Source organism: Dipodomys merriami, unplaced genomic scaffold (genome assembly GCF_024711535.1).
Source record: "Dipodomys merriami isolate MVZ:Mamm:240054 unplaced genomic scaffold, mDipMer1.0.p SCAF_9, whole genome shotgun sequence".
Taxonomy (NCBI): domain Eukaryota; kingdom Metazoa; phylum Chordata; class Mammalia; order Rodentia; family Heteromyidae; genus Dipodomys; species Dipodomys merriami.
In genome coordinates this window covers 26,260,733-26,273,210 of record NW_027206512.1, presented here as the reverse complement: position 1 = coordinate 26,273,210, position 12,478 = coordinate 26,260,733, and the positions used below count along the sequence as shown (strand labels likewise).

The 12,478-nt window shown below is 34.0% G+C and overlaps 1 protein-coding gene across 1 annotated transcript in view; it reads right to left on the bottom strand.

The window, feature by feature from the left end:
- The window catches only part of LOC138820589 (transmembrane protease serine 11F), a 56,402-nt gene that overhangs the window by 28,878 nt on the left and 15,046 nt on the right, over positions 1–12,478 (bottom strand). The window contains exons 2-3 of the mRNA XM_070012313.1: positions 7,491–7,642; positions 693–811 (exon numbers count right to left, since the gene is read on the bottom strand). Coding sequence (XP_069868414.1) covers positions 693–811; positions 7,491–7,642 — 271 coding nt within the window. The remainder of the gene's footprint in view (positions 1–692; positions 812–7,490; positions 7,643–12,478) is intronic.

The following is a 12,478-nucleotide window of genomic DNA, read 5'->3' as shown; positions in this document are numbered from 1 at the left end:
GATGGGAAGGAAGGCATGGTAGGGGAAAAACAAAGGAGGAGGCAACAATGCTTGATAAGAAATGTACTCATTACCTTGCTCATGTGATCGTAACCCCTCAGTACAGCATTTTCACAATAAAAACTTATTTAAAAAATGAGGCCACAATTCTGTGGCTCAAATCTGTAATACCAACTTCTTGGAAGATTAAGATAGGCAAAGATCATAATTCAAAACCAGTCCAGGCAAAAATGAAGTTAGACCTTGGCTCAAACACTAAAAGGGCATGCTAGCTTACATCTATAATCCCATTTCTATCTGAAAAAAAAAACTAAGGCAAAAAGGGCTGGGAGTACAGTTCAAGTTGTAAGTACCTAGTAAGCAGGAGGCCCTGAAGTGAAGAATTGAAACTCAGTACTGCCCAAAACAATAAAATAAAATAAGAATGGAAACTTGTTTTAATTTTCTCAGGATCTAATTAGTTGTTTACTCTATAATCTTGACAATCTAGGACATACAGACAATGTTAAAGGTGTACAAAATTAGCCTAGGTATTTTGTAATATTTTACAATACTTGTAACTGCATTGCGCAGATACGTTATCTACTTTACTGTCAAAGAAATTGAGGCACAGAGAGACTAAGTTCACATAACAGCCACATTCAAATTATGGCAAGAGTATAAACTCATAACCCATTTTCTGTGGGACTTACCATTCTCTCAATCTGATGACTTCTTTCTGTAAAATCTCTTGAGGATCTTATTCCATAAGTTTCTTTGTATTTGATATTTGTGACTTTAAAAGACGCAAGGTAATAGAATGACTTATCATCTGAAAGTTAAAATAAATGAAAGATCCAGTGTTAAACATAATCATGTCCTTGGCCCCACTCTTGCTAAATAGACATTGCATTTTGACCTTCCAAATAAAATGGACAATAAAATTGTTGATGTTTCTGCTACTTGTAGTCAGTAACTTTTCAATTTTACAAATACTACCTTTGGGATTTCCTAGTGTACATCTGTTAGTCTTGATAAAACAAGCATTTTGTAATTGTATATATGAAATGTACGTGTACATCAGAGAATAAGTCTATTTAGGTCATAAGCACTATTATAAAGTTATAAGAGGTCTCAAGCTTTGGCTTTTGCCCCTATTGTAAAGCTATTATCCTACTAACATAAAGACTTGGAAGTAGAAACTAAGTTAATATCTAAAGACATGTGTAGCTGTGATGTTAACTATTGCTTACTCCATCATTTGTTAAATGTATTTATATTCCCCAAGTATAGAAGCTTTCTAGAATGCGAAGCTTAGGAGAACACTACACTAAGCTAATATCCTCCAAACTAAAACCTGGAATGTTCAGATTCCATGTACTTTCTTCTAAAGTACTTTCTTCTCCTTTAATTAGATTTTCTGTTCTTTGCCATGTTACCCTGAGGATATATGTTGAAATCACATCAAACTACTCATATTCATTTGTATTTGCTATCCTGTTTTTCTTTTTCATTTCTATGGGGGATTTGGGATTTGTAAGAGCGATTTGGAAACCGCTTTTCCTAAAAACACTAACTCTTCACTTGGGGCAGCAAATGCTTTGCCTCCATTTTGCATCTATCTCTTCTGCTCTGAGCTACCATCCTCTGTGGTCATCTTGGTTTTTAGAACAAAAAGGTTTATGGGTAAATAACATGATATGAGTCCAAATTATCACCAGGTAGCAATGGCTTTCTTATTGTGACAAGTTGTCATCTGACTACTCGTGAAATGATACCTGACCACTCCTCCAGCCACCATACCTTTGACCAGGAATATTTAATCATGCATACATCTAGCCTTCTGTCCCAGTTCTTTTTCTATTTAAAACGTAAGCTCTTGTTTGTAACTGAAAGATGAACTAAAATGCTTTCTCCACGCATGTGCAGTGGCATGATAATAGATCTCTTTCTCTGGTTTTTATCAACACTAGTCTCTTTATTCGATGTCTTGGTTGATGAGCAATCTCGACATGTTGGAATACCTAAATTGGAGTTTTGCATATGACTGATTCTGGTTACACTAACCTATTCCTAGGAGCTGCCTTCTTAATTCAGGTCCTCATCAACCACCTTTTAATCCACAAGCAAATGGACTTTCCTATAAAAATATTGGCTTCTTTATCTATATTCATTATCTTAAATGTTCTTGGCTTCTTTATCTATATTCATTATCTTAAATGTTCTCATGATAATCTACTTCATTTGATACTAGACATCCTGGAGTAATATTAGATGTAATACCTTCCTAATCATTAGGTCCTGATAATGTTATTGCCTAAGTTTTAAAAACCCACTATCTACTTACATCCTACTACCACTAGTAATTTAGTTCATGCCCTCGCCATTGATTGTAAAACCTAAGTATTGTAAGTAGGATCTTTACTTGGATACTGTTTTGCTCAAATCCATTCCTCAAATCCATATAGAAGCTAGAATTACCTTCCAGAATGAAACTTTTATTGTAACACATTTTTTTTAACTTTCCCGATTAAGCCAGCTGGTAGTTCATGCCTGTAATCCTAGCTACTCAGGAGGCTGAGATCTGAGGATCTGGTTCAAAGACAGTTCAGGCATAAAAGTCTGTGAGACTCTTACTTGCAATTAACCACCAAAACAAACAAAAAACTGAAGTAGAGCAGTAGCTCAAAGTGGAAGAGCCCTAGCCTTGAGCCAAAAGAGCTCAGGGACAGCACCCAAGCCCAGAGTTCAAGCTCTACAACTGACAAAAAAAAAAAAAAAAAAAGAAAAGAACTTTTCTGATTAGACAAAGTATCCTTTGAATGAGCTAGAAGTAAGGGATTTAATATGCACTTAAATTATATTCAAAGCTCTAAAATGATGATATAATTACATTAGTCATTATCTTCTGACAACTGTATTACAGTAATGCTGAACTTTTCTAGGTATGTTCAGCTTATTTTACCAGTAAGAAAACTGAGCTTTAAAGAGAGTTTATACAAATTGAATTATAAAGCATTTATAGACAATCCAATTTTATAATAGCAAATATTTGTGAGAAATTATTAAATTCTGGATACTGTGATAACTACAAATCAATCACCTAAGTTAATCTTTATAATAAACCTCTGAAGTGAAAAATAGTACTCCTTTACATGTGTGTGCTAAAGCTCAGTGAGGTTATTCAAAACCAATAAGAGAGAACAGATGACTAAAAACAATGAGATAAAATAAAAATCAGTCACTTCATAATAACAAGAAACCCAAATGACCAATTGACACATGAATATGTCCACAGCATCATTGTTTACCTAACAAATAACTATTCACTTTACAATTATAACACTACAATCTACACTTGATAAGAAAATATAAAATACATTTGACAATACAAAATGTTGGTGATAATTGGAAGCAATGAGAATTTCCATATGTGCTTTTTTTAAGTTTGATATTATTCATGAAGATTAAGAAAAACCACACATGTCCATGTTTCCTAGAGTACAAGCTATATGCGTAATGTCTAAAGTGTTAAGCAAGGCAACTATCTATCTACTTTAGTGCATAAGTAAATTATGGCATCATTAAGACAACTGGGTATTATCAATAATGAAAACAAGTGAACTAAAGTAATCTACAAGGCAACTAATAATTTCTGCCACAATTTCAAGTAAAAAAGAATCAGAGAATGTTCAATGTTCTTATATTTATTTTTTAGTGGAATTTCATTTGGTAGAATTTTGCTTCCTTTGATAAAACAAAAAGGATCTGAAAAGATGTATGACACAGTAGTTTATAGGTCTTTTCATTGTGCTGAGTGATAAAATTTAGGGATATGAGTTCACCAGTGTAGCTTGGACGTAATTTGTCCCCTGAAGATTCATGTAGTGGAAACTTGGTCACCATAGTGGTACTGTGAAAGGACATGGAATCCCTAACTGTGTCTTGAGATTGGAAAATATACCTCAGGGTCAGAGCTCATGCTCAGCGGTGTGTGAGGCACTGGCTTGATTCCTAGCACTGAAAAACAGAGAAGTAGAGCCTATGGAAGGTAATTACCCTTGAAAGTGATTAATGCTGAGTTACTTCCCTTGAGAGAAGATGGTTATGAAAGAGCAAGACTGGTTAGTTTCGTCCCACTTCTATCTTCCTGTCTTGCCATAGGAATCTCTCCCTTCTGTGTTTTCATCATGCTATTCCCATGGGATGACATAACAACATGGACCCTTAGTAGAGGTCAAACCACTGGGGCTTCTCCATCCTCTTCTGTAAGGCCCCTAAACCATGAGCTCCATTTTTCTTCACAAATATCTTCTCATGTTATAACAACATAAGATACATGTTCTTAGTAGTCAATTAATAAAACAAATTATTTTAAAAATGAATACCAAAGTGACATAAAATGATCTTTTAAAACCATTAGTACAAAACCTGAGAGAGAGAGAGAGAGAAAAAGTAATCCTCAATTCTTAGAAACTGATCTGGTATTATCAACTGGGTCTTGGTAGTCTTCTAAACATCAACATCAGACAAATGCATTCAATGGCCATATCAAATCCAAACAAACATAAGTCCACTCCATAATATGAGTTAAAAGCTGGGCACTAGTGGCTCACGCCTACAATCCTAGTTACTCTGGAGGCTGAGATCTGAGGGTCCCAGTTCAAAACCAGCCTGGGCAGGAAAGTCTTTGAGACTCTTATCTCCAATTAACCACCAGAAATCCAGAAGTGGAGCTATAGCTCAAAGCATTAGAGAACTAGCCTTAAGTAAAAAAGCTCAACGACAGCACACAGGTCCAAGTTCAAGCCCCACAACTGACCAGAAGAAAAAGAAAAAGAAAAAAGACAGCACAATATCCTAAAATAAATAAATAAATAAAGCAAAATAAACAAAATAAACAAAATAAACAAAAAGCAATAACAAAAATCAAAAACACAAATGCTTCTAATTCTTTATCTTTACTAATAGGTATACTTGATGCTTCTCCAATAGCTTTGACCTTGTTTTATTGTTATTCCTTTTAGATAAGATTTATTGATAATCACAGCAAAATTTCAGATTTCTTCAACTCTTCTCCAAGTCATTCACCTGAAAGGAGAATCTTATAGTGACTTAATAAGCAGCCCCTCAGTTCCCCATAGCGCAAAGCATTTCTTATACTTTTCATTAGATAGCAATGATAAGCCTAACATATTCCAAAATTAAAATGGCTTATTTTAATTGGCAATGGAACTCAGAATTTTAATGCAATGAAAGCTGATCACTTGTATTTATCAAAAGCTTGAGGTTCAAAATGACTTTATCACAAGCTCTTAATCTGGTCAACTCTTCACCATTCAATCTGCTAAAATTCTCATTTCCATAGTAATTATTTCCCAGTTTGACTATTTTTTCTACTTTACTTTTAGATTTACAATCCTTAAATGTACTGTTTTAAAACAATTTTTTGTCTTCTTCCCTGTCTCCTCCATGTTATGTTGTGAAAATGTCTGTTTCTTTTGAAAATGTGGCAATCCGCTTAGACGCCTCTTTGTTTGCTTCTCTATCCCTTCTCATCATCTGCCTTCTTCCTTTACTAACTGTCCATATCACTCACGCAACTTTTCACATATCCTAGGAATTTCTCATGATAGATTTATCAAGTCCTTAAGTGTTAATCCTTGGATTAGTTTCTTGTTGTTGATATTTAGTGACTTAAATTGATTCTTCTACAAAAATCTGATGTCAGTTTGACAAGGGTAAAATTACAGCGTCAGAAGAGTTGGTTTCTTCTGGAGTGTCTAACAAGAAAAATCTTGCCTTTTTTTCTAAAGACTGTTCTCATTCTTTGACTCATGACCCCATATTACATTCCTCCTTCTTTGACTTCTTTTGTCTCCAGTAAGAAATAAAATTGTCTTTTATCTTTTTTTTTAAATTTTTTATTGTGAAAATACTGTACAGAGGGGTTACAATTACATGGGCAAGGTAATGAGTACATTTCTTATCAAGCATTGTTGCCTCCTCCTTTGTTTCCTCTTCCCATCCCTTCCCATGTTCCCCTCCCCCACTCTTTTATCTTATAATTATGATATATTATATAATTATGATTAATTTTAGTGTCTATCCAGAAAATCCTTAAAGATCTTCCCATCTCAAAATTACTAGGGTCTTTTTCTTGTGCCAATCTTGGAGGTAGAACTCAGGACCTGTGCTCTGAATCTGGGCTTCTTTGTTACAAACTAGCACTGTACCCCTTGGTAGTTAATTGAAGATGAGTGTTTCATAGACTTTCATGCCTGTGCTAGCTTTGCACTGTAATCTTCAGATCTGCCTCCCGAGTATCTAGGATTACAGGGGTGAACCACTGGTGCCCAGGATCCATTTCAATGTTCTTAATGTATATAATATCCTTTTCTTGCATAAAGTGACATTTATAGATTCTGAAGATTAGCACATGAACATCTTTGTATGAGTTTAGAGTAATTTTCAGCTTTCAAAACCTCCATAATGGTTAACAATATGTTTTTGCTGTGTTTTATTATAACTTTGTTCTTTTTTGAGAACACCTATGGTTTTGTGGGTAGTTTGAAACACAAAGCTATTCTTTAGCTACTCATTTTATGTCAAAGAGACTACCCAACAAAGGAAATCTTAGAGGGTTAGTTGACTTATGTTTTTGACTTACGAGATTCCAAGAAATGGATCTAATCAATACCCCAATCAAAGGATGTAGGAAGTTGAGCTGGGACACATTGGAAAATATTTCATTTCTTCTTTGGAGGTTTTTCAAGTATAGTTGTTTTATAATGACTAAAGACAGTCCTTAAAATTTTAGGCAAAGTCTCAATAATCTGAGATTATAAACTCAAATACCAAAGACAAAGGTAAATTTAGTTAATTATTACTTGGTACATCTATGTTCCTGATTCTATACTTTTTACATATAATTCAATTCTGAGCCTTCCAGTCATGGAATAATTTGATTTTTTCAGAAATAATGCTTAAATTTTAAGTTATAAAAATATTTTGAGGTACAGGTGGACCCGTTGCAACAATGAGAAGTACAAGGTGTCATGTCGAAAACGAACTTTACAACTTTGGGTGGGGGAGGAGGATTGGGTGGGGGGACTGGGGAAGGCTGGGAAAATAATATTTTGAGGTACTTTCTTTTATATAATGAGCTTTTCTTAAGATAAATAATAAATTTATTGATCCTGAGGAAAGCATGTTACACTAGATCATGCAAATTTATCTTTATTATCCAGACAATTGTATTCATTTTTTCTCTTTTTTATGTTTTCTTCAGATTTTCTACAAAAGTAATGTAAATATTAAATATTAAATAATATTAAATATTAAGTAATATAAATATTACTAAGGATAAACACTTTGTGTGGGAGAATTTAGCATCAATAAAATATCAGTAATTAAAATGTCAATATCATGCAAATACTATTTTACAATGGAATTGTAAGATATAAAACTAAAGAATACTCAGGCAATAGAAATGTAATCTGAATACTTACCCTCAACAACGAAATGGGTAACAATACCAATAGTAATTCCTATGATGGCTGCTATTGCCAATGTAAAAAGAGCCAGTCGAATAGGGTCCCAAAACTGTTGTCTCCTTTGGTATTCAACTCGTGGGTATTCAGTTTCTAAGATTTCAACTGGTCTGTCATAACAGAAAGAAAGAAAATAGTAATGCAAGAAAATACTCATTGTGATTGTACTTTATGTCTACTTGTGGCATCTTTTTAATCAATAATATTTCTATTAGTAAATCACAAGTAAATTTGAAACTAACATTAGGCTTTAATTTGTGTATCCTTTCCAACACCACACTCACAGCATGAGTTTTAAAGCTCTACTGATGTTGATATTCAATGTCAGTAAGTGTTGGTTTCGCCCCACTACATTTTCGGATGGCATAAAGGCAATCTGAAGTTTGGAAAATGAATTTAAAATATATCATGAACTTTCTTTCACTAAATGAAAAAAGAGAAAATCCCTGGAACATTGCCTACCATAATAAAGTAGTGTTTTGGAAACTACTCTGCATCCCTAAGGTAGGAATATTTAAGATACAATCATTGCCTTTAGCATGCTCACATCTTAAATGGGGAGAGAAACACAGGAGTAAGTATTTACAATCTAGGGAATGTGCTAAAGGAAGTAGACAAAGAGTCAGACTCTGATGAATTAATGTCTATGAGGTAGAAAAAGAAATAGAGAGAAAATAGTATGTGAAAATGAAATTTAAAAAAAGGGATGTGAAAAACATCCATCAGTAATAATTACTATTGGAAACAAAACTGCAAGTAAAAACAAGATGAGACATATGTCCTCAAAGAACGTATGGTCTGCAAAAACTTCACAGTGTAAACCTTTTTCAGCACTCAGAATTGTAAGAGGACATGGCAGAGCTCATGGAAGAGGCTCATCATCCAAAAAGCTGGAACTTTACCCTGAAGGATGTGAGAATCCAACAGAATACAGTCCGTTCCTGAGTTTAGAATTTGACACCAGTGTCTGTGAGCAAGAGGTAGACAAGTGGTCACACAGGCCAGGTTAGAATTCTTGAGTGGGGGAGGGGGAGTGAGAGGGAGAAGGAGAGGAAGAGGGAGAAAGGGAGGGAAGGGGATAGAGGGAGGGATGGGAAGGGGAAGAGGAGGAAGGGGAGGAGGAAGAGAGAATAGCATAGGGTAAAAGAAGAGATATACAATTCAAGCTAGTCATTCTAAAATGAGAGATAAAATCCTTTCATGGCTTTGTAGGAATTCTAAATAGCACAAACAAATAACGCAAGTGAAGGTTGAGGACAGTCATATGCTCATATCCTTCACTGTCACAAAGAACTCTGTTTTGCAAGTTTTTTGTGGATGACCTAAGGACATTACCTCATAATATAACTTCCTCTTATTATAACCAGCTCCCAAAGCTCCATCACCTCCCAGAAGGTAGTAAGATGCAAACTAGAGCAATCTAGAAAAGACTGAGATATAGGCAAGGTAGCCCTTGGTGATAAGACCTGCTTGCTGAGGGATGACATATTATATATTTGTTGAATATACAAATGTATTTGTAAGCATGGGGATTGAAATTTTATTTATTCATTCCTTCCTTTTACTGAGGACCTACACAGAATCATAGAATTAAGAGTTAATATACTTTAATCAGTAATGATTTAAAAAATATTTTATTAGATCACCAGCCTATTTTTAAAACCTTTTTTTTTTCTTTTGTCAGTCGTGGGGATTGAACTCTGGGCTTGGGCGCTGTCCCTCAGCTCTTCAGCTCAAGGCTAGCACCCTACCACTTGAGCCACAGCGCCACTTCCTGCATATTTCTGCTTATGTGGTGCTGAGGAATTGAACCCAGGGCCTCATGAATGTGAGGCAAGCACTCTATCACTGAGCCACCTTCCCAGCCCCTTTAAAACCATTTTAAAAATGTTTATTTATATTTTTAAAAATATTTTTTCTAGGGGCTGGGAAGGTGGCTCAGTGGTAGAGCACTTGCCTTGAATGCTTGAGGCCCTGGGTTCGATTCCTCAGCACCACATAAGCAAAAAGAAAAAAGCTGGAAGTGGTGCTGTGGCTCAAGTGGTAGAGCACTAGCCTTGAGCTGAAGAGCTAAGGGACAGCGCCCAGGCCCAGAGTTCAGGCCCCACGACCGGACCCAAAAAATATATATATATTTTTTTCTAGTACTAGAGTTTGAACTCAGAGCATTGGCACTTGCTTGGCTGGTGCTTAACCATCTAAACCATGCTTTCAAACATTAAAACCTTTTTCTCCTCCCCAAGAAAGCACCTCTCACCTTTGATGAGCTTTCTATTGCTTTTTAGGCATGCACTATCAACATTTACATATGTTGTAGTAGTTACATCACACAATCTGATGTTGTACTGACCAGCCATTTTGGCACTTCTAGGCACTAGCTATGCTCTAATAACAAACAAGGTTCTTGTTGTCAAATAAATTAAAATCAGTTGTACAATCACACTTTCTTTCACCAGCCACCAAATGAATGGGTTATGCCTCCTTTCTGCCATGGAGAAAATACCAGACACATGTTGAGAAAGCATTTTTCATAAGTTGATAAATATTAATAGGAATAATATTGCAGGTAAATTTAAATAAACACAACTTCCTGGGAATTTTACATGTCTGCTTTTTGCTTGTTTAGAATTTAAGAATCTAACCTTGTTTTAAAATCAACCATATGATGCAACTCAGAATTAGAAACAGAGAGAGCTAAGTGTTGGTGTTGAATAAATTTGGCTATTGGCTTGACCAAGTAAAACAAATGAAAAAAGGAAGTGTTGGGCAAGAGGTTAAGTAGAGATGCCAAGTTATTTTGTAAGGATTCTACCTTCTGTAATAACGTATGAAAAAGTCTTTCAAATCTTTAAGATTACACTTATATGACTTTCTCATTGACTTTATATCTGTTTGTTTCTAATTTCATTAAAACATTGCATGGAAACACTGTGCAATTTATCTGAACTGAGTGAAGCAATCAGATAACTGATTTCATCAAGATGAGGATTTACATATATGACTATCCTTAGAAACAAAGAAATGTAAATAACCAAATGCAAACTAAATGCATTGTATCTTCCTATGTACATGATAAATATTTATGCACTGATCAGATGTTCTCACAGCAGCAGCCCTGAGGGAAATGCTTTATTTTTTCTGTTTTACACATGTCTTAACATATTTGTATTCAACATGGAGCACAGATACATATTTGACACTTGTTTGGGCATAGTCCTCTATACTTCTTGCCAAAAAAGTCTTCATTTCTGGGCAAGCCTGTGATTAGTAACATCTCTTCATCAAGGGCTAACCAAGGTTAATGATCTTTTATAGCACACATGCACATAATAGCACACACACATGCTCAGTGATACATGCTTGCTAATGAAGAGCAATAGCAACAGAGAGCAAACAATATTAATTTTAAATGTAGGTTTAAATGCACAAAGGAAGCAATGAAAATAACCAATATCCACAGACTTCAGTCCTTCCCCTTCAAGTTTCAGTGGTAGACACATGGTAAAGTGGAAAAAAACACCAAAAATTGGTAAATCTTTCTTTATGGTTTGCTCTGTTGGGGCAGTTAAAAGGCAAAGAGTTTGCTTTGAGAAATGTGAGTTGAAAGATAATGTGAAATAATGCTTTAGAAGTATATATTCTAGGCTGTAGTTTTTCTATTTAAAAATTTAAATCTGGCACAAGCTGTGTGATTTTAGCCAAGATACTTAATCTCAATATGCATCACTTATTTCATCAGCAAATGACTGTAAAAGAATCTATTTCATAAGTTTCTTATGATACTAAAGTGAGGATATATTTAACACGCCATGATTTTATAAAGGTTAGTACCATTGCTAAAATGTTATTAAATCATTGACTTTTATTAAAAATATTTAATTCTTAGGATAATCTAATCTAGATATCTTTATTCTTTAGTATGATTGCTTTGTTTTATTTTCTCACTTTAATGGAATGTTTTCCTACGTTATGAACTAATTTTCTTGTCTTTACAAGAATAAAGTGGCTGGAAAAGGACTTCAAGGATGCAAATGATGAGTAAAACTGGAGCTACTCTCAAACACACAGAATTAAGTTCATTTCCATCTCAAATTCTTTTATGTCTTATTTAGGTTGAAGTCTACCAGTTATAGACTATTTTTATACAAGTTCCATGTTATATTAACCATCATATTGGAATTTAATAAAAAGATATAAACAAGCACAGGTATTTTACCTTTATTTACCTTATTTTTCTAATGTACTTTTCCAATTGAGGTTCATAATTTGTTATTACAATCTTTACTCTTTCAAGTTTTGTAGCTTTGAAATGAATCCTTCTCTTATGCTGAATCTTTAAATAGGACATGAAGTATCTATTTGGTTCATTGCTTTATCTCCAATGTGTAGAGAGTACTTGATATATTAATAGCACATAGACATTAAAATATACCTCATTTAATTTTCATTTACAGTATACTAGTAGTTATATCACATCCTAAGTTACACGTATTCAAAGAACAGAAGGTACAGATTTTTTCTCAGTGAAGTTCATAAATATGAGTTTGTCTACAAAACTTGCTTTATAAAAACCAAATTTGAATGTTTATTTTTCAAATAGAAATGAATATTTTATAAATTGCTGTGCAATAAGTAACTTTTACACTTCAAAACAAAATTTCTTGAGTGGCCTTTTCTGAATTATTAAATTAGATTACATTGTTTAATATTTTATTAATTTCTCTTCAGAATCAAGTAACAATCTTCTCTATTAGGAATTAGGTATATTCAAAGAGATTAAACATAATAATGGAATAAAGGTTTGTAATTTGTTAAAGTATTTTGATTTTTCACGAAAATCCAACTCAGTAAAACTTCAGTCAGACAGTTCTAACTGCTGAGGTTTTACTTTGAATAAAATATAAATACTTTAAAAAATTAAAGCTAATCTTTTATATTTTCCTCCT